Source organism: Scyliorhinus canicula, chromosome 10 (assembly GCF_902713615.1).
Source record: "Scyliorhinus canicula chromosome 10, sScyCan1.1, whole genome shotgun sequence".
Taxonomy (NCBI): Eukaryota; Metazoa; Chordata; class Chondrichthyes; order Carcharhiniformes; family Scyliorhinidae; genus Scyliorhinus; species Scyliorhinus canicula.
The window spans coordinates 54,033,390-54,061,336 of NC_052155.1; the positions used below are offsets into that span (position 1 = coordinate 54,033,390).

At 47.0% G+C, this 27,947-nt stretch overlaps 1 protein-coding gene and 1 non-coding gene across 5 annotated transcripts in view; one reads left to right on the forward strand and one right to left on the reverse strand.

The window, feature by feature from the left end:
- Positions 1 to 27,947, reverse strand: part of tmem71 (transmembrane protein 71) — a 73,146-nt gene that overhangs the window by 1,342 nt on the left and 43,857 nt on the right. For 3 of the 4 annotated variants that reach the window (XM_038808953.1, XM_038808955.1, XM_038808957.1), the window contains 8 exons: positions 27,404 to 27,464; positions 20,394 to 20,603; positions 15,831 to 16,003; positions 14,753 to 14,947; positions 11,052 to 11,127; positions 10,892 to 10,956; positions 10,730 to 10,797; positions 5,736 to 5,761 (listed from right to left, as the gene is read on the reverse strand). In XM_038808953.1, coding sequence (XP_038664881.1) covers positions 5,736 to 5,761; positions 10,730 to 10,797; positions 10,892 to 10,956; positions 11,052 to 11,127; positions 14,753 to 14,947; positions 15,831 to 16,003; positions 20,394 to 20,603; positions 27,404 to 27,464 — 874 coding nt within the window. The remainder of the gene's footprint in view (positions 1 to 5,735; positions 5,762 to 10,729; positions 10,798 to 10,891; positions 10,957 to 11,051; positions 11,128 to 14,752; positions 14,948 to 15,830; positions 16,004 to 20,393; positions 20,604 to 27,403; positions 27,465 to 27,947) is intronic. The other variant, XM_038808954.1, reaches the window with a different exon arrangement.
- Positions 9,642 to 9,729, forward strand: trnay-gua. The gene is given in 2 exon segments: positions 9,642 to 9,678; positions 9,694 to 9,729. It is a non-coding gene; the product is annotated as a tRNA-Tyr (tRNA).

Sequence of the window (27,947 nt, forward strand, 5' to 3'; positions counted from 1 at the left end):
GAGGCACTGGCATCGGCCTTGTAGTGGTTTATGGTCAGGAGGGGTCAACGATGGCAGCAGCCCATGGTCAGGACAAGCACGCTTACTCTTCCCAGCTCCATGTTTAGTTAAGTATAATAATAATTATCTTCATTGTCACAAGTAGGCTTACATTAACACTGCAATGAAGTTACTGTGAAAAGCCCCTAGTCGTCACACCCCGGCGTTGTTCGGGTACACGGAGGGAGAATTCAGAATGTCCGAATTATCTAACAGCACGTCTTTCAGGACTTGTAGGAGGAAACCAGAACGCCCGGAAGAAACCCACGCAGACACAGGGAGAACATGCAGACTCCGCACAAGCAGTGACCCAAGCCAGGAATGGAACCTGGGACCCTGGATCTATGAAGCAACAGTGCTAACCAATGTGCGACCATGCCGCCCATATTGCTGACAGCCTCTAGATGCCTCACGTAAAACCTGCTTGTTGGACTGCTTTTCACCTGAGAAGATTGACGGCAGCACGCACGGAGTATGCTGTGGTCAGCCGTGAACCAATTTGACAAAAAGGCATGAAATAGGTATTGTGACCCCGATTTCCATCACAGCAACAGGCAGCAGTTTTATGTGGGTGGCCTGGGTGACACTGAATACATGGTGACCAAACCAATATATGTGACCCAGACTTACATTATCACAGAATTGTTACAGCACAGAAGGAGGCCTTTCAAAAGAGCCCATAATGTTTGGACTGACTCTCCAAACAGACGCTTAGTTTGGGTTCTGCCAGGGTCACTCAGCTCCTGTCCTCATTACAGCTTGGTTCAAACATGGACAAAAGAGTTGAATGCCAAAGGTGAGGTGAGAGTTCAAAATTGTTTTTTTTTTTTTTAGAGTATCCAATTCTTTTTTTTCCAATTAAGGGGCAATTTAGCATGGCCAATCCACCTACCCTGCATATCTTTTTGGGCTGTGGGGGTGAGACCCACGTAAAGATGGGGAGAATGTGCAAACTCCACACGGGTAATGTCTTGGATTCGGGATCGAACACGGGTCCTCGACGCTAACCACTGCGCCACAGTGTCGCCCCGAGGTGAGGTAAGAGTGACAGCCCTTGACATCAAGGTAGCATTTCACTGAGTATGGCATCAAGGAGCCCTAGCTAACCTGAATCAATGGGAATCAGGGAAAAACTCTCGGCTGGTTGGAGTCTTTCCTGGCACAAAGAAAGTTGGTTGCGGTGTGTGGAAGCCAATCATCTCCTCTTCAGGACATCACTGCAGGAGTTCCTCATGGCAGTGTTCTAGGCCCAACCATCTTCAGCTGCTTCATCAATGACCTCCCTTCCATCATAAAGTCAGAAGTGTTAGGCAGCACGGTGCCGCAGTGGTTAGCATTCCTGTCTCACGATGCTGAGGTCCCAGGTTCGATCCTGGCTCTGGGTCACTGTCTGTGGATTTTGCACATTCTCCATGGGTTTCGCCCCCACAATCCAAAGATGTGCAGGGTAGGTGGATGAGCCACTCTAAATTGCCCCTTAATTAGAAAAAATGAATTGGGTACTTTTAAATTTATTTAAAAAAAAAGAAAGTCAGAAGTGGGGACGTTTGCAGATGACTGCACAATGTTCAGCACCATTTGCGACTCCTCAGATAATGAAGCAGTCCAAGCACAAATGCCTCAAGACCTGGACAATATCCAGGCTTGGGCTGACAACTAGCAAGTTATATTCATGTCATACAAGTGTCAGGCAGTGACAATCTCCTACTAGAGAGGTTCTAACCATCGCCCCTTGACATTCAATGGCATTACATTAGCTGAATCACCCACAATCAACATCCTGGGGATTACCATTGATCAGAAACTGAACTGGACTAGCCACAATAATATTGTCACTACCAGAGCAGGTCAAAGGCTAGGAATCCTATGGTGAGTAACTCACCTCCTCACCCCCTAAAGCCTATCTACCACCGACAAGGCCAAGGCAGGAGTGTGGTGGAATACTCTCTACTTGCCTGAATGAATGCAGCTCAACACCATCCAAGACAAAGCAGCCGCTTGACTACGACCCCTTCCACAAACATGCAATCCCTCACTACCGATGAACAGTGGCAGCCATGTGTACCATCTACAAGATGCACTGCAGGAAATGTGCCAAGGTTTCTTACACATTAACTTCCAAACCAACAACCACTACTATCTAGAAGGATAAGAGCAGCAGATATCTGGGAACCCCACCACCTGGAAGTTCCCCTCCAAGTCACTGACCACGCTGACTTGGAAATATATCTGAGGAAATATATACTCACCTGAGGAAGGAGCTGCGCTCTGAAAGCTAGTGTTTGAAACAAACATGTTGGACTTTAACCTGGTGTTGTAAGACTTCTTACTGTGCTCACCCCAGTCCAACGCCAGCATCTCCCACATCATGGAAATATATCGCCATTCCTTCACTGTCGCTGAGTCAAAACCCTGGAACTCCCTCCCCAATAGCACGGTGGGTCTACCTACACCTCTAGGACTGCAGCAGTTCAAAAGGGCAGCTCACCACCACCTTCTGAAGGGCAACTGGATAGGCAATAAATGCTGGCCTAACGAACAATGCCCACATCCCGTAAAAATTAATTAGAAAAGGTCCCAGCTTTCTCACCGTAACCCGATATGTTGTTCCACAGTGTGGAACCAGAGTCCACACGCTGCTGCTGTACAAGACCCAACAGTGTCCATGTTGCACTAAAAATACAGGCACTACGAGAACCAATTTCGCAGCCAAAATCTTTCAGAGAAAGGTGGATTTTCACTGAAATTTTCCCAATTGTCCTTTGCAACATCAGTAAAAAAGCCACAAAACCCCCTTTGCTATTTTCCCTGAATTTCCTTGGCTGTCCTGTTGAAGGTATGATGGAGGTTTGGGAGAAATCCGCAAGTATGCTCAAACAAAGTTTCTGTTATTAACCAGCAGAAAACATCATCCTAAATTCACTTTTACAAAACATTGCTTCGTGACACGTGGCTTCGCTGTCAGTAATTTAGAGAAGAAAGCAAAGCTTGTGGTACTGAAATTGTCTGATTTGAATATGGTACATTTTTGATAGATATTTGAAGTTATTAAGCTGCAGTAAAAACTTGACCAAATGAATAATTCGCAAATAAAAGCAAAGTACTGCGGATGCTGGAAATCTGAAATAAAAACAGAAAATGCTGGATAAGTTCAGCAAGTTTGGCTGCATCTGTGGAGAGGGGCGGAAGCAGACTTACAATGAAACACACCGGACGGGATTCTCCGATCCCGCGTCGGGTCAGAGAATCGCCGGGGGGCACAAATCCCACCATGCCGCTCCGACGCCGGGCAGCCGATTCTCCGGGGGCTGAATGCGGCTGCCCCGGCAATTCGCCGCGCTCGACGAACTGTGTGCCCCCCGAGTTCCGCAGAGTCCCGCCGGCGTCGTTCGCATGTGGTCCTACCCGACGGGACACCGGCGTTCTGGCTGCGGGGGCCATCCTGGTGGGGGAAAGGGGTATTCCACTCCGGGGGGAGAGGGGGGGGGTGTTCTCCACGGTGGCCAGGCCTGCGATCGAGGGCTACCGATCGGCGGGTGGGCTAATTCCAGTGGGGCCTATGTCCCTCTGCGCCGGGCCCCTGTAGGTCTCCGCCATGTTGCGTGGGGGCCGGCGCAGAGACGGTAACCCACATGCATGCGCGGACCCGCACTGGCCATGGCGCCCATGCACGGACCAGCGCCGGCTGTGCTGGGGCCCGTATCGGCAGCTGGAGCTGCGTGAAATGCTCCAGCACCATGCCGGCACCCTGTGGGTGGGGTCGCTGCTCCTAGTGGCCAGATGACACCGTTGTAAAACGCTCCGGTGTTTACGACGGCGTCAACACTCTGCCGCTAAAACAGAGAATCCCGCCCACCATGCCAACAGACAGAGCCCCGGCCAATGGGACAACTCTGTTTGTGGACTCCAATCAGAGCCTGATAACTCTGAATTTGCTGATAGACTCAATGGACCTATCAGCAGGCAATGCAGAGCGACATCAGACTCTGATTGGCTGCGTCTCCTTAGAGCGGGAAAACACTGATCCAAAGTCATTGAGATGACTAGGAGTGAGAGAGGCACCAGTCAAGGTGAAATTTTGCAGGGGGTCAAAACTGGAGAGGGGAGCAAAGCTAGAGAGTGGGGCAAAACTGGAAGGTGGAAAAATTGGAAGAGGTGTTATTACAAGTTAAAAAGCACTAAAGCAGTTGAGCAATGATTAATTTTTGTATTTCTGTGGTTTGCTCCATTGCATTCTGTGGGGCGAGGGGTGGGCGGGGTTGGGAGGGATTTGACATCATTGGGAAACGGGCGTGATATCATTGGGGAGGTACAGAAATGAAGGTGAGCGCAGGGCCCCTCAAAGTGTAAGTCCTCCACTGGAGAGAGAAACAGAATTAATGTTAGAGTTCATATGGCCCCTCCACAGAACTGAAGAGGGATAGAAATGTAATGATTTATCTATGATGTGGAGATGCCGGTGTTGGACTAGGGTGAGCACAGTAAGAAGTCTTACAATTAAAGTCCAACAGGTTTGTTTCGAATCACTCGCTTTCGGAGCACTGCTCCTTCCTCAGGTGAAAGAAGAGATAGGTTCCAGAAACATATACATAGGCAAAGTCAAAAATGCAAGACGATACTTGAATGCGGGTCACTGCAGGTAACTAAGTCTTTACAGGTCCAGATGGAGCAGGTTAAAGAGGTGTGAATTGTCTCAAGCCAGGACAGTTGGTAGGTTTTTGCAAGCCCATGCCAGCTGGTGGGGGGTGAATGTAATGTGACATGAATCCAAGGTCCCGGTTGAGGCTGTACTCATGTGTGTGGAACTTGGCTATAGGTTTCTAGTCGGCGATTCTGCGTTGTCTCACGTGCTGAAGGCCGCCTTGGAGAACGCTTACCCGAAGATCAGAGGCTGAATGCCCTTGACTTCTGAAGTGTTCCCCGACTTGAAGGGAACATTCCTGCCTGGCAATTGTTGCGCGATGTCCGTTCATCCATTGTCGCAGCATCTGCATGGTCTCGCCAATGTACCACGCTTCGGGACATCCTTTCCTGCAGCGTATGAGGTAGACAATGTTGGGCGCGTCGCACGAGTATGCACCGCATACCTGGTGGGTGGGTGTTCTCATGTGTAATGGTGGTACCCATGTCAATGATTTGGCACATCGTGCAGATTGCCATGGCAGAGTTGTGTGGTGTCGTGGTCACTGTTCTGAAGGCTGGGTAGTTTGCTGCAAACAATGGTTTGTTTGAGGTTGCATGGTTGTTTGAAGGCAAGTAGTGGGGGTGTGGGGATGATCGTGGCAAGATGTTCGTCTTCATCGATGACGTGTTAAAGGCTGCGAAGAACTACGACATCTTCTTCGTAGTGAATGCAGGTAACTGATGCTGAAACACCCATTTTCCCACGTCTCCAAGCTGTTTTTTCCCCTGCCCTGCACCCCTCTCCGACCCCCAGTGAGTTCACCACGCAGCTCACAGAGCTTTGGTGGAATTCTCCACGATGGCACAGCAATTTATTTTGGGGTGTTCCTTAATCTTGGAATATCTCTACATTACTAAACATCACCAAAAGGAAACTACATTTTCCTCTTATACTCATTCACCATGACAGTCAGGTGCTGTGAAAACAGTATTGAAGCAAGAATGATGTTTTTAGCTACACGTTTACACTCAGCATTTGCCCGGATTTTTTAACAATCCTGTTAAATACTTACTTCAGTCTTTTTTTCGAGGTGATTTCCTTTGAAGAAAAAAAAATAGGTTAGTTCAATTACAATCTAAAATGACAATTAAAATAGCACCTTACCTTTGTGTCAAAAGTGAATTCAGTGTGACTGTGACAAATGTGAACTATACCTCCTCATCTTTCGTGACCTGTCTACAGCCTTTGATGCAGTTGGTCACTCCTTGTTTCGCCAGTGTCTCTGCACTGTCCAGCTGAATTTTTAAAAAAAGGATTGCACTCGCCAAGTTCCATTGTTACCTATCAATGCCATTACCCCCCCCCCCCCCCCCCCCCCCCCCAACCCCCAAGGATCTATCCTTGGCCCCCTTCTATTTCAACCTACATGCTGTGTCTCAGCAACACAATCCACAAATACATCAGCTTCCACAGGTACGCTGACGACACCCAGCTCTACCTCATCTCCACTCCTCCATTGTTGTTAAACTATCAGACTTCTTGCCTGACATCCAGTACTGCAGGAGCAGAAATTTCCTCAGATTATAATATTGGGTACACTGAGTCCATTTTGTTCAGTCCTTCATCATATCCGTTACTCTCTTTGATAACTATCATAAGTAGAATTATACTGTTCTCAGCCTCCGTTTCATATCTGACCACAAAATTAGCTTTCAACCACATGTCTGCACTTTTCCTAAGACCGTCTGGTTCTCCCAAATCTTGCTGTGTCCCTGTTGTGTCCCAAAGCCTGCTAGGAAGTATGGCCAAGTAACAGAGACATTGAAGAACCAAAAGAGACATTAAGAGCTGAGAGTTCATCTTCTTATTTTTTTAAATTTAGAGTACTCAGTTTTTTTTTTCCCCAATTAAGGGGCAATTTAGTATTGCCAACCCACCTAGCCTGCACATCTTTTGGGGTTGTCGGGGTTAGACTCACGCAAACACGGGGAAAATGTGCAAACTCCGCACAAACAGTGAGCTGGATCAAACCCACGACTTCAGCACCATGAGGCAGCAGTGGTAACCACTGAGCCACCATGCTGTCCAAGTGTTCATATTCAGAAACAGGAAGCAGGACAGCAAATGGTGGGCCCCAACTGTGAGATCGATCATTATCAACAAAAGGTGCCAGAGGCGAGAAACAGAGACAAGACCTTGAAAACAAGATCTGGGAATGATCGCAAGGGAAGGAGAAGGATGAGAAATTAGAGGATCATATATATAAGCATTTGTGGTCTGTCTGATATAAGGGAAGGTGGTGATTGGTTACGTGTAGGAATGCAAGTGTTTGAAACATATGTAAAGGTTAAACAAGAGGATTGGCATGGGTATTAAGACTATAAAAGAAACTACATAGAGGGATGGCATATCAAATTGGAAAACTCATGTACAAATATGTTTGAGTTGGCATGGTGGTTAGCACTGCTCCCTCACAGCGCCAGGGACCTGGGTTCATTCCGAGCTCAGGTCACTGCCTATGTGGAGTTTACAGGTTTTCTCCGTGTCCACGTAGGTTTCCTCCGGATGCTCTAGTTTACTCCCACAGTCCAAAGATGTGCAGTTTAGGTGGATTGGCCAAGCTAAATTGCAACTAAGTGTCCAAAGCTCAGGTGAGGGAGGTCACAGGGGTAGGGTGGGGGTTTGGGCCTAGGTAGGGTGGTCTTTCAAAGGGTCAGTGCAGACTCAATGGGCAGACTGGCCTCCTTCGGGGTAATCCTGTAGGGATTCTGGGAAAGACAAATGGGGTACTTTTATTGTCCTATATCTTATTTATTTTTAAAAATAAACTTACAGTACCCAATTATTTTTTTTCCAATTGAGGGGCAATATAGCATGGCCAACCACCTAGCCTGCGCATCTTTGGGTTGTGGGGGTGAAACCCACACAGATACGGGGAGAAACCCACACAGATACGGGGAGAATGTGCAAACTCCACATGGACAGTGACCTGGGGCTAGGATCGTCTCTGTACTTTTCTCATGAATTTGCATCGCACCCCCTCCAAGGCCAACATATTGAGTTCAGATACCCAGAATGGAACACAGTGCTCTGAATAGGGCCTAACCAGTTCTCTTTACAACTGCAACTTAGCTTCCACTCCATTGCACTTTGGTCCCCTTGAGATAAAGGCCAACATTCCATGAACCTATTTCATTACATTTTGCCCCTATTCACTGCCTTTAGTTGATTTCAGTACACGGACTCCTCAATCCCACTGCTCATTCACAAACCTAGTTCCTCAGAAAACAATAGAAGCTTTCGCTAACAAAAGCAAGTATAAGGATACTTCTGTAAGAACATTGTCCGTTCCGTGTTTCTTTTTTAATTCCTGTCCTGCTGCTGCCCTTCTATAGTCTACAGTCTACATAGAGGGATGGCATATAAAATTGGAAAACTCATGTACAAATACGTTTGAGGTGGCATGGTGGTCTTCTTGCCAGCATGGCAGGTGGCACGGCAGCCTTCTTGCCAGCTGCTGCAACATTCAGACTTTTGCTTAACCTACATACTTCAGGCAAACTGGAACACCCTTGGTCTAATGAACTAGCCCAGACTTCCCCTTTATGCTGTGTGGCAGAGCTCTTGATGTCAGTTTGATAGACTTGGGAAGCAGCTAATCAGTGCATCTGGAATTCTGAGACATCGTCTGTTCTCGCTTAATAATAACAATCGCTTATTGTCACAAGTAGGCTTCAATGAAGTTACTGTGAAAAGCCCCTAGTTGCCACATTTCGGCACCTGTTCAGGGAGGCCGGTACAGGAATTGAACCCACGTTGCTGGTCTTGTTCTGCATTACAAGCCAGCTGTTTAGCCCACTGTGCTAAACCTCACTTGCAAACAGAACATTCCAGAAGAAAGGTGGGTCATGTGAGGAGCTCTATTTTGGTCTGAGGTATGTGAAAAGACACAGGCAGGAAGCAGCTGGAAGGCACAGTCTCTCTGATCTCTCTGCCTGGTGATTTAAGAGGGTTCTAGCCAAACCTGTGGATGGCACTCCTATTCAAAAGTCTGCAGGTGAAGTGGGGGGGGGGGGGGCAGCATGATGGCACAGTGGTTAGCATAGCTGCCTCACGATGCTGAGGTCCCAGGTTCTCGTAGACGTAGGTTCTGCTGTAATTTCTCAGGCACAGGGAGCCAGTAACATCTCAGGGAGAGGGAGGCTCCATCCGGTGGTCGAAGGATAGAATTGCACCAACCTGAAACTCCTGTTTAAATCAATTCCCCAGAGGGTTGCATTCGGAGAAGACCGGTGCATAAAGAGACCACAACCTCAGAAGTGAAGATCCTCAAATCTCTCATACCTTTTAATCCCTGTTATTTCTGAACCTTTTCTACTCCCCGCTCTTACCGTGTGTCTGTCTTGTGGTGTTGGGGTGAAGGGTGGGATGGGGATATGGGAATGGGTAGACTTGTAGACCATTGTTCCATTATTTCAATTATATGTTCATCTTTTACTCTTGTTAGAAATAAACAGTTTGTTCATCTTTTATTATAAATCTGTTGCCTGTAACTCATTGGAGCAGTCAAAGGTTGAAGATCTCAAGGAAATTCATTCACCTGTGCTGAAGGGCAGCATGGTGGGGCAGTGGTTAACACTGCTGCCTCACGGCACCGTGGTCCCAGGTTTGATCCCGGCTCTGGGTCCATGTGGAGTTTGCACATTCTCTCCGTGTTTGCGTGGGTTTTGCCCCCACAACCCAAAGGTGTGCAGGATAGGTAGATTTGCCCCTTAATTGGTTAAAAAAATTGGGTACAATAAATTTATATATTTTTTAAAAATTGACTTGTGTTGGGACTCGGGGTCTGTGAGGCTGGAGCTGGAACTGACCACTCACTCACCCAGGGTGTTGGAACATAAGTGGACTGAACAATGGGCAGTTCCAAGAGCTCAAATCCATAACTCATGACTGAGATTCAAGTACTCCACTGGCCTCTCCTTCGATAGCTCAGCTGGTAGAGTGGAGGACTGTAGATGATTAAAACTGACATCCTTAGGTCGCTGGTTCAATTCCGGCTCGAAGGATGCCCCCTTCCATTTTAGGGGCAGCAGGGTAGCATGGTGGTTAGCATAAATGCTTCACAGCTCCAGGGTCCCAGGTTCGATTCCCGGCTGGGTCACTGTCTGTGTGGAGTCTGCACGTCCTCCCCCTGTGTGCGTGGGTTTCCTCCGGGTGCTCCGGTATCCTCCCACAGTCCAAAGATGTGCGGGTTAGGTGGATTGGCCATGCTAAATTGCCCGTAGTGTCCTCATAAATGTAAGGTTAAGGTTAAGGGGGGGGGGGGGGTTGTTGGGTTACGGGTATAGGGTGGATATGTGGGTTTGAGTAGGGTGATCATGGCTCGGCACAACATTGAGGGCCGAAGGGCCTGTTCTGTGCTGTACTGTTCTATGTTCTATGTTCTATGTTCTACGTTCTCTTGCGCCTGTTATCCATAGAATCCCTACAGTGCCGAAGGAGGCCATTTGGCCCATCCAGTCTGCACCGACAATCTGAAAGAGCACCCTCGATAGGCCCAATCCCCCACCTTAACCCCGTAACCCCATCTAATCTGCACATCTTTGGACACTAAGGTATAATTTAGCATGAACATTCTACTTTAAAATAAATAAATTTAGAGTGCCAAATTTATTTTTTCCAATTAAGGGGCAATTTAGCATGTTCAATCCACTAAGCTTGCACATCTTTGGGTTGTGGGGGCAAAACCCATGCAAACACAGGGTGAATATGCAAACTCCACACGGACAGTGACCCAGAGCTGGGATCGAACCTGAGACCTCAGCGCCATGAGACTGCACATCTTTGGACTGTGGGAGGAAACTGGAGCACCTGGCGGAAACCCACACAGATACAGGAAGAATGTGTAAACTCCACACAGATAGTCACTCAAAGTCAGAATCGAACCCAGGTCCTAGGCACTGTGAGGTAGAAGTGCGACCTGCTGTGCCACTGTGCAATTAATAACTATATACTTTTAAATTAATTTTTGAAAAACTCAAAACCAATTGTAAATTGTTGTCTTACCTCAGTTTGTGTGTGATGCAAGATGTTTTGGGATTTAATAAAGCAGGGATATGCAGACTTTGCTGTATCTGTCAAAACAAAAGTCTGGATCAGACCTCTACTTCACTACAAGTTTATGAAAAATGAATTATTGAGAGTGGTACTGTCAGCAATTGTACTCACGCAGCACAGCCGTAAACACGAGCATAGTCATGAGCAATACAGCAACCACTCCTCCACAAAACCACCTGTTGAAGAATTAGGAGATCACATTGGAGTTAGGGTGCCCACCACAACACTTGAGAAAGAAATTCTCATTTTAAGATTCTCAAAACTCTCTTACCTTGCAAACACGGCGACACATATTGAGACGACTAAAATGGTCAGGTGGAAAAAGAAATTCTTGACAGACATAGATTCTGAAATACAAATCAATAATGCCCGTTAACTAATACAGGCAACACAGGAGGTTTCGTTTAACAAGGAAAAAAACTATTGTTGAACAAATGTATGACAAAATAAAAAAAATATTCAACATAACCATTAACACCGCAGATTGAAGTGTATTCCACGGTTTAAAAAATGTGGAAGGTAGGTTGCACCTATAATTGCACGTGCACGGATCCCATCGTCAGGCTCCAAATGTGTAAACTACGAGCAAAAGATAAGATTTACAGTAAAATCATAAACGTACAATTGACTGCCTTTTACAGCCGGGCGTATTTTCGGGAGGGGGGTGGGGAGGACATAAAACAGGGCCCATGCTACCTCCTTCCAATCCACCCTTGAGCTCATCCCGATAGAATCATAGAATTTGCAATGCAGAAGGAGGCCATTCGGCCCATCGAGTCTGCACCAACTCTTGGAAAGAGCACCCTACTTCAGGCCACACCTCCATCCTATCCCCGTAACCCAGTAACCCCACCTAACCTGAGGGCAATTTTAGCATGGCCAATCCACCTAACCTGCACATCTTTGGACTGTGGGAGGAAACTAGAGCACTCAGAAGAAACGCACGCAGACACGGGGAGAAAGTGCAAACTCCACACAGACAGTGACCCAAGCCGGGAATCGAAACTTGGGACCCTGGAGCTGTGAAGCAACTGTGCTAACCATTGTGCTACCGTGTCTTCCAAAATCAAGTACAGGGAGAGGGTGGGTGCACACAGAATAAAATATTATTAACTGGGGCATATAAGAGCAGAGAGGTTATGATGGAGATGTGTAAAATGCTTGTTAGGCAACAGCTGGAATACAGTGTGCAGTTTTGGTCACCACACTACTGGATGTGTTGCGCTATAAAGGGTGCAGAGGAGATTCACCAGGATGCTGCCTGGCTGGAGTGTTTCAGCTATCAAGAGAGATTGGACAGGCTGGGGTTGTTTTCCTTGGAGCAGAGAAGGTTGAGGGAGGATTGAGTTACATAGAATTATGAAGGACATAGATAAGGTGGAAAGGAAGGAGCTCTTCCTCTTATGAGAGGGGCCAATAACCAGCAGACATAGCTTTAAGGTAAGGGGCAGGAGATTTAGAGGGCATTTGAGCAAATTTTTTTTAAAAATTCCAATTAAGGGGCATTTTAGCTTGGCTATTGCAAATACTCTGCACATCTTTAGGTTATGGGGTGAGACCCAAGCAGGAGAATGTGCAAACTCCACACGAACAGTGACTCGGGGGTGGGATCAAACCCGGGTCCTTGGTGCCGTGTGGCAGAGAAATGTTTTTTCACCCAGAGGTTGGTGGGAATCTGGAACTCACTGCCTGAGAGGGTGGTAGATGCGGTTACCCGCACAACCTTTAAGAAGTATTTAAATAAGTACTTGAAACGCCATTGCATACAAGGCTCTGGACCAAGTGCTGGAAAATGGGATTAGGAGAGGTATTTGATGGCCAGCACGGACACGATGGGGCAAAGGGCCTCTTTTGGGCTGTAAAACTCCATGACCCTATGTCCACCAATAGTTCAAAACAACCCCTACATTTTATGTACTATTTGGCTTGTATATACCTTGATTATGAAAATATTTCATTTATCATGCTCATGTGAAGACCAAGAGGAGTGCCCATTTGGCCCACTCCATTATTGCAATACAATACACTATGTAAGGGCCCTTCATGTTTGTTCCTGTTCATTCCCTGTTTCTTCCCTTATCTTCCCTTTCTTTTATTTTGCTGTTGCATTCTTAATCCCTGGATGATTAATGGACCTGTGTCTTTAAGGCAAAGCAGCTTGTGAGTGGCCTGTGCTTTTAAATTTAATCAGAGGGTTGCAACAGCAGGAGAGATCACTAATGACTCGAGTTGATTGATTTGGCAGATGGCCAATGGATTGGCAAAAAGGCTCTGCCCGTTAGCAGGTGGCGATTGGATCTGATCACACTGCTATGTTTTTCAGTGTGGTGGTAATTTTTAATTTCACTTTTGATTCTGCAAACTGGATGGAAGAATCTGACCTACTCACTCCAGAAATATCCACTTAATTCTCACCAAAAGGCCACTGTGAGAATCTGATAACTCTCTCTCTGGAGAAAAGTTTGATGTGAAGCCAGAGGACTCTCCTGTAAATACTGTAAGATATACTGGTGAGCTGCAAAGAAGATCATTACAAGCTATAAACCAGAGACTTTAAACCACACTCACGCTGTGAAGAGAGTGCACTGAAGAAATCGTCCTCTGATGTAAAGACTTTTACATTTTGTCCATAATCCTGAGTTGTTTTGCTCCTTTTCATCCCTTTGTTTGTCTATCTTGTGTGCGTGGGTAAAGGGTGGAGCAGGTAAGGGGTAGGTTAAAGGACATTTAACCAACTGTATTAGCTGATTATTTCATTTTGTCCTAGTTATAAATAAACAGTAATTGTGTTTAAACTTACAGGCCTGGTGACTGTAATTGCTGGATAGCCAATGGACAAAGATTTGGGGTATTTTTTAAAATATAATTATTGGTTAATTTATTTGTGTTGTGACTCCAAGGCATGTGGCGCCGGAATTGACCGCTTACTTGCTCAGGGAGGTATATCAACTAAACTACATTAAATTGTCTGCTCATACCATGGGCGGTATTCTCCCCTACCCGGCAGGGCGGGGGGTCCCAGCGTACCGGAGTGCCCCCACGGCACTGGCCCGCCGGCCGATCTGTGTGCCCCGATCGCGGGCCAGGCCACCATGGGGGCACCCCCCGGGGTCAGATCGCCCCGCGCCCCCCCCCAGGACCCCGGGGCCCGCTCGCACCGCCAATCCCGCCGGCACCAGAGGTGCTCCAATTCCCGCCGGCGGGAGAGGCCTGTTAGCGGCGGGACTTCGGCCCTTCGCGGGCCGGAGAATCGCTGCAGGGGGACCGCCGACTGGCGCGCCCCTGCCGATTCCTGGGTGGCGGAGAATTCCGGCCACAGCGGGGGCGGGATCTATGCAGGCCCCGGGCGATTCTCTGACCCTGCGGAGGGTCGGAGAATTCCGCCCCATATTTTCAAAGAACACAGAGGATTCATTTCAACTGGCTCCCTTGGCAGCACACAGCCTCACTGGACATGAACCTAGGTCAGGGATGAAGGAGTAACGCTGTACCCCCAGTGCTGGATGAGTCTACATGCTGATGTGAAGTGTCCAAAATTACTGCTTAGTCTTCATGCTGGAAGTAAGCTTTTGTGACAACGACAGAAAAATTCAGACCTGGGCAGCACGGTGGCACAGTGGTTAGCACTGCTGCCTCACGGGGCCGAGGACCCGTGGTCGATACCGGCCCCGGGTCACTGTCCGTGTGGACATTCTCCCTGTGCCTGTGTGGGTCTAACCCTCACAACCCAAAAAAAGATGTGCAGGGTAGGCCACTCTAAATTGCCCCTGAATTGGAAAACAAAATTGAGTACTCTAAATTTTAAAAAAAGTACTTTAAAAAAAAAATTCAGACCTAAAGACTGCCAAAAGAAAGTTGCAAGACAGCAGCTAGAAATTAATACCTCCTCTCTGGATTTAGTGACCAAGCAGGTTCTCCAGGAACAGTTCACAGTCTTTACAACATTTGTCTCGTATATATGTGGAAACCCACCTGGATTTTTTGGCATGTTACTGAAGAAGCACTTTGCAGGATGCAACTGGGAATGAGAAGGAAGTTTTAAAAAGCCCCCGGTCGATTTGTTCATCAACAGGCTTTCCCCAGAGTATGCTTCACCATTAATTGAGGGTAGGGTCTCTTCCGATAGCCAAGATTTTCCAGTGGAGGACAAATCAATACTGCTTTCTCCTGAAACACACAGCATTCTGGCATTTCAATCTTTTTCTTGGTCGAAGTTCAAACATTCCATTTTCTTCGAACATAATTTATTCCAGCAGGAGCAACAAAAAGCAAAATGCAGAAAAAGGAAGAAATCAAACAACTAAATCGAATATGCTTGACAAATGCAGCAAGTCCATTGGTACCTGAAGAAGAAATGACAGCCATGGTTCTGCAGAGAGGTGGTTGGCTGAAGCGTTAACCTCTCTTTTCTTCTTTTCGACACCGAGGTGGAAATTCGCTCTTGTCCAAATTTGGGATCTGAAATAGGCGGTACGCTGGGAGCACATGCCAGATACCAAAGGCCTGAATCTCACCCAAAACTGGGCTTCAGGCCTCACTGGAATATTGTTGGTGAGTTGGAGACACAATTGAGCATCCACTGACAGCTCAGCGTTTTGACAAGTACAAACTGAGGCTGCGCCCCAGCAGGAACATTCAAGTCGGGCCTAGAAGAGCTGGGAGGATGAGCAGCAGAGCAGAGATCAGGTAAGAAGGTGTTAATAGGGGAGGGAAGTCAATCAGGACAGGGGGCCAGCCTCAGAAAGACTCTCTATTTGCAGATGGCCGTTTCAGTCACGGATGCCCTGTATTTTCCAATGTAGCAGCAGTGTACCTCTAAAGCATGCAACCTGCCATTGTGTACACACTGTTGCATTTTCCACACTGTCTGTTTTATACCTCTACTAGCAACAGATGACACAGGTACCCTGCTGTGTTTCAACTGACAGGTTTCAAATGGGGGTTCAACAATGTATTTGTGCCACCACTAGGTCATTATTTATTGACTATTTAAAAAAAAAATGACTACAGCGTTCTCACCTGCTCAATTGAAATGACTGAAACAACATACCTTGATTGTTACTGAAATTGGAGTCAAAGTCACTTCCCCCATCAACCCAAGAGGATTCTGCAAGTGGACAGTCAGGTCCACTGAAAAGACTGCGGTTCAACCAGGAACTGGAGGAATCTATTGAAAAAAGGCTTGCGAAGGATCTACGAACCCTCCTCTTCCGTCGGAAAATTCTGCAGTTAAAAGAAATGTTCCTTTAGGAAATAGCCCGAGGTAGAATATTATGCTGCATGTTGAATGTAATGAATTACAATTCCCCCCCATCCATCGGTTCCTGGGCCATTGCGTATGGATTAAAACAGCTTCTGTAATAATGTCTGTGCTCATCTTCCACAGTTTAATGCTTTGTCATGAGATTGGTCATAAGACATACCAACTCCATACTCCCAGAATGCCTTGATCCACTGTAATTCGCATACCACCACAACCGGTCCACAGCAGACACTATCTGCCTGGCCCTACGCTCATCCGTGGAGCATCTCGATGACAAGAACCCCTATGTCAGACTCCTATTCATTGACTACAGATCTGCTTTCAACACCATAATCGTAGCTAAGCTCATATCAAAACTCCAAAATATAGAACGTGGCTCCTCCCTCTGCAACTGGATCCTTGACTTCCTGACCCATCGACCACAATCTGAAAGGATAAAAAATGACACCTCCTCCATACCGGGGCCCTGCAAGGCTGCATACTTAGCCCCCTACTATACTCCCTATGGACACACGACGGTGTGGCAAAATCCAATTCCACCTACTAGTTTGCCGATGACACGACCGTTGTGGGTCAGATCTCGAACAACGATGGGAGTCAGAGTACAGGAAGGATTTAGAGAACCTACTGGAATGGTGCAACAACACAAATCTCTCTCTCAATGTCAGCAAAAGTAAGGAACTGGTCATTGATTTCAGGAAGCGAAATGTCGAACACATCCCGGTCTGCATCAATAGCGCGGACGTGGAAATGGTTTGACAGTTTCAAATTCCTAGGTATGCACATCACTAACAATCTGTCCTGATCAACCCACGTCGATGCTACGACCAAGAAAGTTCAACAGCACCTATACTTCCTCAGGAAACTAAGGGAATTCAGCATGCGCACATTAACTCTTACCAACTTTTATAGATGCACCATAGAAAGCATCCTATCTGGCTGCATCACAGCCTGGTATGGCAACTGTTCGGCCCAAGACTGTAAGAAACTACAGAGTGTCGTGAACACAGCCCAGTCCATCACGTGAACCGCCTCCCATCCAGTGACTCTGTCTACACTCCGCTGCCTTGGGAAAGTGGGCAGCATAATCAAAGAGCTGCCCCACCCAGGTTATTCTCTCTTTCAACCTCTTTTATCGGGCGGGAGATGCAAAAGTCTGAGAATACCGACTTCTTTCCCGCTGTTACCAGACTCCTGAATTACCCTATTATGGACTGAACTTCTCCAATGGTAGTTCGTGCAATTTGAAGAAGGAACTAGATACAGCTCTTGGGGCTAAAGGGATCAACTTGGGGGGAAATCGGAAAAGTACCTTGGACTTTAAAAAAAATAAATTTTAAATACCCAATTTTTTTTTTCCAATTAAGGGGCAATATAGCGTGGCTAATCCACCTACTCTGCACATCCTTTGGGTTGTGGGGGTGTGACCCACCGAGATCCAGGGAGAATGTGCAAACTCCACATGGACAGTGACCCCAAGCCGGGGTGGAACCCGGGTCCTCAGTGCAGTGAGGCAGCAGTGCTAATCACTGCGCCACCGTGCCACCCAAGGGTATTGAACGTGATGATCAGACATAATGAATGGCGGAACAAGATCGACGGGTCGAATGGCCTCCTCCTGCTTCTATTTTCTGTGCTTATGTTTCTATGTTTATTTTTTCTGATAATTACGCTCAAGAATCCATTTGTGTTGCATGCTATTTTAAAATTCACCAGTTGTCAAGATAAGGAGTAACTTCAACTTCACATCCAAGACTTGCCATCGGTAAACCTTTCTCTGCCAGTCAATACTGCTTCTTCTCTTCTACGAGTTTGGACGACAGTACAGCCTCTACCTGCTGTTTCAAAAGCTCATTTTTATCCTCCTCATTTGGAGGATTGGACATGATAAATTGCCCTTAGTGTTGGGTGGGGTTACTGGGTTGTGGGGATAGGGTGGAGGTGTTAACCTTGGGTAGGGTGCTCTTTCCAGGAGCCGGTGCAGACTCGATGGGCCGAATGGCCTCCTTCTGCACTGTAAATTCTGTGATCTGTGATTTCACTCCCCTATTCTGCCCTCCAACTCTGTGATCTCTAGTGTAAACACTTCTAAATAGTATACAGTTTCTTTACGTGTTCCTCTGCAGCCACACATGTTAACGTCCAGCAATTGGCATCTTACATGTCTCCAGAATTCATTCTTCAATACTTCTGTTTCCTTCTGGTAACAGTTTTTCTGTGCCATAGATGGATTTAATTGCACTTGAACTGCTCCACCTGTTTTGACTTTGGGCTTTTCAAATACTATTTTTCACGCTTAGCATAAAGTATTGCTATCACGGACCCATTCATGTTTCCTACGAATTGTAAAGGGACCTCGTTTGCGACGTCATCTGGAGATAGCATGCCCAGGATGAACAATAACGCCTTTGTGTGCCTAAGAAACTCACTGGAAATTAGTATGAGATGGCATGCTCTTCTGGTTTCACTGGCTGCTGAACAAATTACTCTGACAGACTGTTGGGACAATTTATAAGACTCTGGTTTAGGGACAAAATCAACATAGGGGAAGTGGAGCTCATTTTACAGAGGTGTACTGCTGAATTTTGTTTTAGAAATTTAGAGTACGTAATTCATTTTTTTTCCAATTAAGGGGCAATTTAATGTGTCCAATTCACCTACCCTGCACATCTTTGGGTTGTGGGGGCAAAACCCACGCAAACATGGGGAGAATGTGCAAACTCCAAACGGACAGTTACCCAGAGCCGGGATCGAACCTGCCGTGAGGCAACAGGGCTAACCCACTGCGCCACCGTGCTGCCCCGTACTGCTGAATTAAAGATGTGTAGAGCATTCCACACTGCGAAAAGTGAAATTGAGATCCTAATCCCTTTCCCTATTCCCCCAAAGTCCTGCAGCTCTCTGTTAGATGGGGCCCAACTATCTCCTCTACCTCCCCTCTCTGTCCTTGCTCCTCAGGACCTACAAGCAGGCCATCTTGGCATCACAGCCTCCTGACCTGATTCGACTCTGACTGACAGGCTGCTTGGACACCCGTTGCGTGACCAGTGTTCACTGGTTTAATGTAGTCAAGGCCCGAGATCTAATTTTGATCAGGTCTCAGTTCAATGACACGGCCGGGGGGGAGGAAGTGTTCCAATTTATTAAGAAGCCAACATAAAACAAAAACGACTGAGAAGCAAAAACAAACATCAGATTTAATTGATTTTAATATAGAAATGTTAACATTGAAGCTAACTGGGCAGCACAGTGGCGCACTGCTGCCTCATGGCGCCGAGGTGCCAGGTTCGATCCCGGCTCTGGGTCACTGACCGTGTCAAGTTTGCACATTCTCCCCGTGTTTGCGTGGGTTTTTCCCCCAAAACCCAAAGATGTGCAGGGCAGGTAGATTGGCCATGCTAAATTGCCCCTTAATTGGAAAAAATGAATTGGGTACTCTAAATTTATTTTTTAAAAACATTGAAGCTAATTGTATGAATGTGCGCTATCAGGGGGATCTTCACCAGGCAGATGAAAATCATGGGAAGTGTTCTCACAGATTCCAGATACCTACAGCCAGTGTCAAGGCTGTCCACATGCGGCATCTATCTGTAAAAATCAACACCACAAAGTCCAAGAAAATAATGCAAGGCCAATCACCAAGCGAATGCCTCTTCACAAAATATATGAACCCATTTCTTTTTTAAAGTTGGCAACTGGCATATAAACTGCCTTACCGTAATGTATACGGGAAAAGGACTGTGCAGTTGATTTTCAAATCTTTAACCTCATTTAAGGGTTGTGAATTTTGTACTAGAATCCTCCAGTCCTGTCCTTATTGTCCGAGCTCAACAGTTTGCTTATTTGGTCATTATCTATCTATTTCATTCTTCTGAAGACATGCAGCTTGTCTCACCTCTGTGCAACACTAGGCCCAATTATTAATGGCCAAAATAGTCCAACTGCAAATATGAAAATGTGAATCAATCGGTTTTATATTTGTACACCCGTGCAGTTGTATAATTTTGGCATGCAGCGGTTTCATAATTACCTACCTCCAGCTTGGCAACCAAGTCACTGCATAAGTCACTGCTGTACTCTTCCACAATGCCATGCAACAATTTAAGGGCACATCTTCAAACAGCTTCCTACTATATGAAATAAACCGTCATATTGTATAAATGGGTCTGGAGGCCATTCTCAGTGGTACTGAAAGTGAACCAAATGATGGGATTCACACACTGGCAACCTTGGTATCTGAATTGTGTGGCTGGGCCTACTGAAGTTGGATATCATCTCTGGAGCCATGTTGTAAGTTTTGCAATCGGCGCATTACAATTGACCACAGTAATCATAGAAGGAGACACCCACCGTACGAGATTTTCCTTGTAACTGATGTTTATTTTGGATGGTGTGAGGGTGAGATTGCCTTCATCGTCCATGAAGCTTTCTTCGCTTAGGTCATAATAGCCATTCATTAGCAGGCGAGGACTCCGACGACACCTGCAGGGGGACCCACTCAGCGGATTTAGGTGCCAAGGTGAACAGGAGTTCTCATTGGTCATCAATGAAAATCTTGAACTGACAAAGTACATCAATAAGAGAAATGACCAAAATATTATTTACTGAAGTTAGCACACAGAGCAAATCAATGACTTTACAATATGGAGGTGGGGCAGGGTGGATCTTTACAGTCGCTCTCATGTTCAGAATGGGCCACTGTGGTTCATTCTGGATGCTCTAATGAAAAGTCCACACAGACACATCTGACTGAATGGTTTATTTCTGGGTTATGAACTTCTCCACTGTTAATTTCCTTTGGGGGGGGGGGTGGCGCAATGGTTAGCACTGCTGCCTCACGGCGCCGAGGACCCCGATTCGAACCCGGCCCCGAGTTACTGTCTGTGTGGAGTTTGCACATTCTCCCCCTGGGTCTCACCCCCACAACCCAAAGACGTGCAGTGTAGGTGGCTTGGCCACGCTAAATTGTCGCTTAATTGGAAAAAAATAAAAATAAATATAAATTAAAAAATTTCCTAGGGCTGCACCCAACCTCACGACATAAATCTGGTGGAAGATCCATCAACCTCGAGGAAACTCCAACTCCCCTAGTCTCCTGTTCCAACATGGGGCGGTATTCTCCCTTACCCAGCGGGGCGGGGGGTCCCGGCGTAGCGGAGTGGCGCCAAACACTCCAGCGTCGGGTCTCCCCAAAGGGCTAGGCCCACGCCGGAGTGGCTCCCGCTCCGCTGACTGCCTTTGACGCCCGCCGCCTGGCGTCGGGGCTGGCCGAAAGGCCTTCGCCGGTCGGCGTGAGTCCGTGCATGCGCCAGAGCGTCAGCGGCCACTGACGTCACCACCGGCGCATGCGCGGTAGGGGGGTCTCTTCCGCCTCCGCCATGGTGGAGACCGTGGCGGAAGAAAATGAGTGCCCCCACGGCACAGGCCCCCCCCCCCCCCCCCCCCCCCCCCCCCCCGCCGATCGGTGAGCCCCGACCGCGGGCCAGGCCACCGTGGGGGCACCCCCCCGGGGTCTGATCGCCCCGCGCCACGCCCCCCCCCAGAACCCCGGGGCCTGCTCACGCCGCCTGCTCCCGCCGGCACAGACGTGGTTTAAACCACGTCGGTGGGAGAGGCCTGACAGCGGCGGGACTTCGGCCCCACATAGATTCCCGGGTGGCAGAGAATTCCGGCCACGGCGGGGGCGGGATTTACGCCGGCCCCGGGCGATTCCCCGACCCTGCGGGGGGTCGAAGAATTCCGCCCATGACCTCAAAACTGATCTGATAAACTTCTAGGCTTTCAAAACAGAGCCTTAGGATCTTGTTTCCACTTGATAAGGTTTCCCATGGCAGGTTGATGGCAAAAGTGAAGTTGTAGGAGGTTCAGGGTGTACTAGCTAGATGGATAAAGAACTGGCTGGGCAACAGGAGACAGAGAGTAGTGGTGGAAGGGAGTGTCTCAAAATGGAGACGGGTGACTAGTTATGTTCCACAGGGATCCGTGCTCGGACCACTGTTGTTTGTGATCTACATAAATGACCTGGAGGAAGGTATAGGTGGTCTGATTAGCAAGTTTGCAGATGATACTAAGATTGGTGGAGTTTCAGATATCGAGGAATGTCAGAGAATACAACAAAATATAGATAGATTGGAGAGTTGGGCAGAGAAATGGCAGATGGAGTTCAATCCAGGCAAATGCGAGGTGATGCATTTTGGAAGATCAAATTTAAGAGCGGACTATATGGTCAAGGGAAGGGTCCTGGGGAAAATTGATGTACAGAGAGATCTGGGAGTTCAGGTCCATTGTACCCTGAAGGTGGCAACGCAGGTTGATAGAGTGGTCAGGAAGGCATACAGCATGCTTGCCTTCATCGGACGGGGTATTGAGTACAAGAGTAGGCAGGTCATGTTACAGTTGTATAGGACTTTGGTTAGGCCACATTTGGAATGCTGCGTGCAGTTCTGGTCACCACACTATCAGAAGGATGTGGATGCTTTGGAGAGGGTGCAGAGGAGGTTCACCAGGATGTTGCCCGGTATGGAGGGTGCTAGCTATGAAGAAAGGTTGAGTAGATTAGGATTGTTTTCGTTGGAAAGACGGAGGTTGAGGGGGGACCTGATTGAGGTATACAAATTTATGAGAGGTATGGACAGGGTGGATAGCAACAAACTTTTTCCAAGAGTGGGGGTGTCAGTTACAAGGGGTCACGATTTCAAGGTGAGAGGGGGAAAGTTTAAAGGAGATGTGCATGGAATGTTTTTTATGCAGAGGGTGGTGGGTGCCTGGAACGCTTTGCCAGCGGAGGTGGCAGAGGCGGGCACGATAGCATCATTTAAGAGGCATCTAGACAGGTATATGAACGGGTGGCAACAGAGGGAAGTAGACGTTAGAAAATAAGAGACAGGTTTAGATAAAGGATCTGGATTGGCGCAGGCTGGGAGGGCCGAAGGGCCTGTTCCTGTGCTGTAATTTTCTTTGTACCAACTTCTCTTCTCTTCTCGTAATGCTTTCCGACTAAAATTAGCTCGACAATTATTTTTTAAAATCAGCTATCCTCTCATCTCACATTTCAAATCATCCCTCAAAGCATCTTTTTTCCACCACCCCATTCAGACATGGAAATTATTGTGTCAATAAGAGAAAACTTTAATGTGTGCGACAGGGGTCCCACCTACCAGTTGGAGAACTAGAGGGAAGCCTACATTGCTACCCCCCGGAGGTCCGATGCAATTATCAGGCAAGTAGGCATTTCCTTAGACAAAACTTTGTTTCTCATGCAATCAAGCCCCCCCAATTGGGCTGAATCCTGCCCCCGAAAGCTGTTCCCCAGTTGTTCTCCAGTATTCTCAGTCACACCAGGAATACCAGCCACCGCCGGTACAATATTCAGGCCTACCTTATGGATCACCAATGGATTCCCAGATAGAGGTGAGCGTGGGCAGAATGGGGGTTGTCAGCGAGATGTGGGGGTGGTGGTATTGTTGGAAACAAGGACAGCGGAATGAATTTCAGCAACCTCCTCTTCCTGGTGCTGTGTCCCTCGATCAGGCACAGAGTGCCTGAGAATGAGGGACTGTCCCGACTAGATGCAGGCAAACCGAAGAGGGTTTGGTGTATGTCTGTCTCTCCACATGGTGAGTCCCCCACTCACCACTGGCTGAATGTCACTGACGGTGGGATGAGGCCCTTACGTCATTCACTTAACTGGTATCCAGATGGGAACGCCACCCTTACAACCCTGAGGTTGACCAGAGGGAGGAGGATAGGCGACATGGCCTCACTCAGCTCTCTCCCACCCGATCAAGTGATGGACTAGCTTCCTGGGGTTTTAAATTCTTCACTAAGTGTTTGACCACCTCAATTATACCAATTTTAATAAAGCAGTGAAACATTAGCGAGGTGACCCGATGTGGTATTTTATCTAAAGGCGCACTCCACTGAATAAGCAGATGGAACAATTCCCCTTTCACAAATAGAAGGTCCATAACTTCTGGGTTCCCCACTGTTGCATTTAGGGGGTACCCCAATGATGAGCTGGGAAATCCCTCCAGGAAGTTCCCACGTAAGGGTTTTGCCCAAAAATCCTAACTTCCTCTGGATGATTGCCCTGGGCAAAGGTATAAATCGCTAAGTTCGGGTCGTTCGTTCTGAGGCTGTGCCCTCGGATTCTAGTCTCTCCTACCAGTGGAAACATCTTCTCCACGTCTACTTTGTCTCGGCCTCTCAGTATTCTATAAGTTTCAATGAGATCCCCTCCTCATCCTTGTAAAGTTCATCGAGTACAGACCCAGAGACCCCAACTGCTCCTCATATGACAAGTCCTTAATTCCCGGGATCATTCTTGTGAATCTCCTCTGGACCCTTTCCAATGCCAGCACTTCCTTAGATAAGGGGCCCAAAATTGCTCATAATATTCCAAATGGGGTCTGACCAGATCCTTATGCAGCCTTAGCAGTACATCCCTGCTCTTGTGCTCTAGCCCTCTTGACACGAATGCTAACATTGCATTTGCCTTCCTAACTGCCGACTGAACCTGCACGTTAATCTTAAGAGATTCCTGAACCAGGACTCCTAAGTCCCTTAGTGCTTCAGATTTCGGAAGTCTTTCCCATTTCGAAAATAATCGGATTTACCAACCAACCCACTGTGTGGTTTTCAGCGGCTGAGGAGGCCCACCAGGGGGATTTACCGCCCCCGCGTTGCCAATGGGATTTCCTGGTGACTGCACCCCTCATCACTACCAAAGTGCACCACCTCACACTTTTGCACATTGTATCCCATCTGCCACTTCCTTGCCCACTCTCCTAGCCTGAACAGGTCCTTCTGCAGCCTCCCCACTTCCTCAACACAACCTGTCCCTCTACATATCTTTGTATTATTGGCAAACCTAGCAACAATGCCCTCAGTTCCTTCTTCCAGATAGATCATTAATGTATATCGTGAATAGTTGTGGTGCCAACACTGACCCCTGCAGAACACCACTAGTTAGCGGCTGCCATCTTGAAAAAGACCCCTTTAGCCCACTCTCTGCCTTCTGCCAGTCAGCTAATCCTCTATCCATGCCAGTACCTTACCCCTAACACCATGGGCTCTTAAGTAGTTAGCAGCCTCCTGTACAGTACCGTGTCAAAGGCCTTCTGGAAATCCAAATAGCTCACGTCCACTGGTTCTCCTTTATCTAACTTCCTCATTACCTCCTCAAAAAATTCTAACAGATTTGTCAGACATGACCTCCCTTTGATGAAGCCGTACTGACTCAGTCCTATTTTACCATGCACTTACAAGTATTCCGTAATCTCATCCTTAATAATGGACTCGAAAATCTTACCAACGACCAAAGTCAGGCTAACCGGCCTACAATTTCCATCTTCTGCCTCCCTCCCTTCTCGAACAGGGGTGTTACATTAGCAATTTTCCAGTCCTCTGGGACCCTCCAGAGATTCTTCAAAAATCACCACCAATGCCTCCACAATCTCCTCAGCTATCTCCTTCAGAACCCTGGGGTGTAGTCTGTCCAGCCTGGGTGAATCATCCACTTTTCAGCTTCCTCAGCACCTTTTCCTTTGCGATGGCCGCTACACGCACCTCTGCCCCATGACTCTTTTGAAGTTTTGGTGCACCACAGGTGTCTTCCACAGTGAAGACTGATGCAAAGTACCTATTCAGTTCCTCTGCCATTTCTTTGTTCCCCATTATTAATTCTCCAGCCTAATTTTCCAATGGTCCAATGTCCATTCTTGCCTCTCTCTTATCTTTTATCTATTGAAAAAAATTCTTATAATCTTCTTTTATATTACTAGCTAGCGTACACTCATATTTAATCTTATTCCCCCTTACTGCTTTTTGTAGTTGCCCTCTGCTTGCTTTTAAAGGCTTCCTAATCCTTTGGCTTTCCACTAATCCTCACCATCTTGTAGACATTTTCTTTTGCTTTTATGCTGTCCCTCGTCAGCCATGGATGCCTTGTCCTCCCCTTTAGCATGGTTCCTCTTCCTTTGGATGACTTTCTGTTGTGCCTCCTGAAAATCCTCCAAAACCTCGTACCAATGCTGTTCCACTGTCTTCCCTGCTAGCCTCCTTTTCCAATCAACTCTGGCCAACTCCTCCCTCATGTTTTTGTAGTTGCCCTTATTTAACTGTAATACCGTTTCATCTGATTCCAGCTTCTCCTTTTCAAACTGCAGGGTAAATACTATCATATTGTGGTCACTGCTCCCTAAGAGTTCCTTCTCCTTAAGTTCCTTAATCAATTCTGCCTCATTACACTTCACCAAATCCAGAAATGCCTGTTCCTTAGTGGGCTCCACCGCAAGCTGCTCCAACAAAATATCTTGCAGACATTCAACAAATTCCTTTTCTTGGGATCCGCTACCAACCTGATTTTCCAGTCCACCTGCGTATTGAAGATTATTGTAATATTGCCTTTCTTATATGCCTTTTCCATCTCCTGATTTATTTTCTGCCCCACATCCTGATTCCTGCTCGGGGGCCTGTACATAACTTCCATCAGAGTGTTTTTTCCTTTGCAATTCCTCAACTCTACCCAAACAGATTCTATGCCTTCCGACCCTATATCGCTTCTTGCGATCAATTTACTCCCATTTCTTAATAACAAGGCAACCCGGCCCCCTCTGCCCTTCTGCCTGTCCTTTCGATAGGACATATATCCCTGGATATTTAGATCCCAATCCTGATCCCCTTGCAGCCACGTCTCTGAGATGCCCACAATATTGTATCCGACAATTCAATGTGCGCTACCAGCTCATTTACCTTGTTTCATACATCGCACTCATTTAGGTACAACACCCTCGGTCCTGCGTTGACTGGTCCCCTTCTCATAGCTGTCCCCTTATCTGCTGTACCCGAAGTTAGATGCCTACCATTTTCCATTCTGGAAACTTTACTAACCTCTCCTGCGTCCTCAGGCCCTTTAACTTGTTTATTAACCTGCACTCCCACCTTGTTCTTTAACTTTGATTTTCTAATTTTCCATACAACTAAACCCTCCCCCCCCCACTATTTAGTTTAAAACCCTATCTGCAGCCCTTGTTACGCGATTCACCAGTAAATACACCAGCTGTTCTACTTACAAGGAAAACGTCTCATGTTAGTGTCAATTACCGAACTAAGCAAACTCCACGAATATTAGTGTCAGTAAGAGAAGAATGTGCAGGTTTATGGGAAGAAGGCACTAAGTGAATTACTCATTCACAGGTCCAGCGCAGACACAATGGACTGAATAGCCTCCTTCTGCGCTGTACCAATTCTGTGATTCTGCAATAGCAATTACGTAATACGTTCTCTTCCGCATGAAACACAGCATACCCAATGTTTTAAAGCAAGGAAACTATAAGATGTATCACAGTGCATCAAATTACCTCTGGAGAGTCTCTTTAGGGGATACGCCTTCCTGAACATCTTCTGGAAACATCTGTGCAACTGCCACAAACAACAAATAGTTCAAGATTGTTGTAAGACATGGTGAGAAAGCAAAACTGGAAACAACATTATCAACAACTTGAAAGAGCACTAACTGTGCTGTTTCAAAATAGGTACCATTAGATCAGGGGTGGGCAAACTTTTCCGTGCAAGGGCCACATTCAGAAATTCACAATTTTAAAGGGCCGCATAGTATATTAAGTAAAATAATTACTTCACCCGGTTATGATTCTGGACGCCTCGTATAGAACATAGAACAGTACAGCACAGAACAGGCCCTTCGGCCCTCGACGTTGTGCCGAGCAATGATCACCCTACTCAAGTCAACGTATCCACCCTATACCAGTAAGTAACCCAATAGCCCCCTCCCCATTAACCTTTAAAAAAAATTAAAAATTTAAAAAAAAAAATTTAAAAAAATAAAAAAATTTATTTTTTATTTTTTAATGACTTGGTGGGCCGCATAAAGACCTTTGGCGGGCC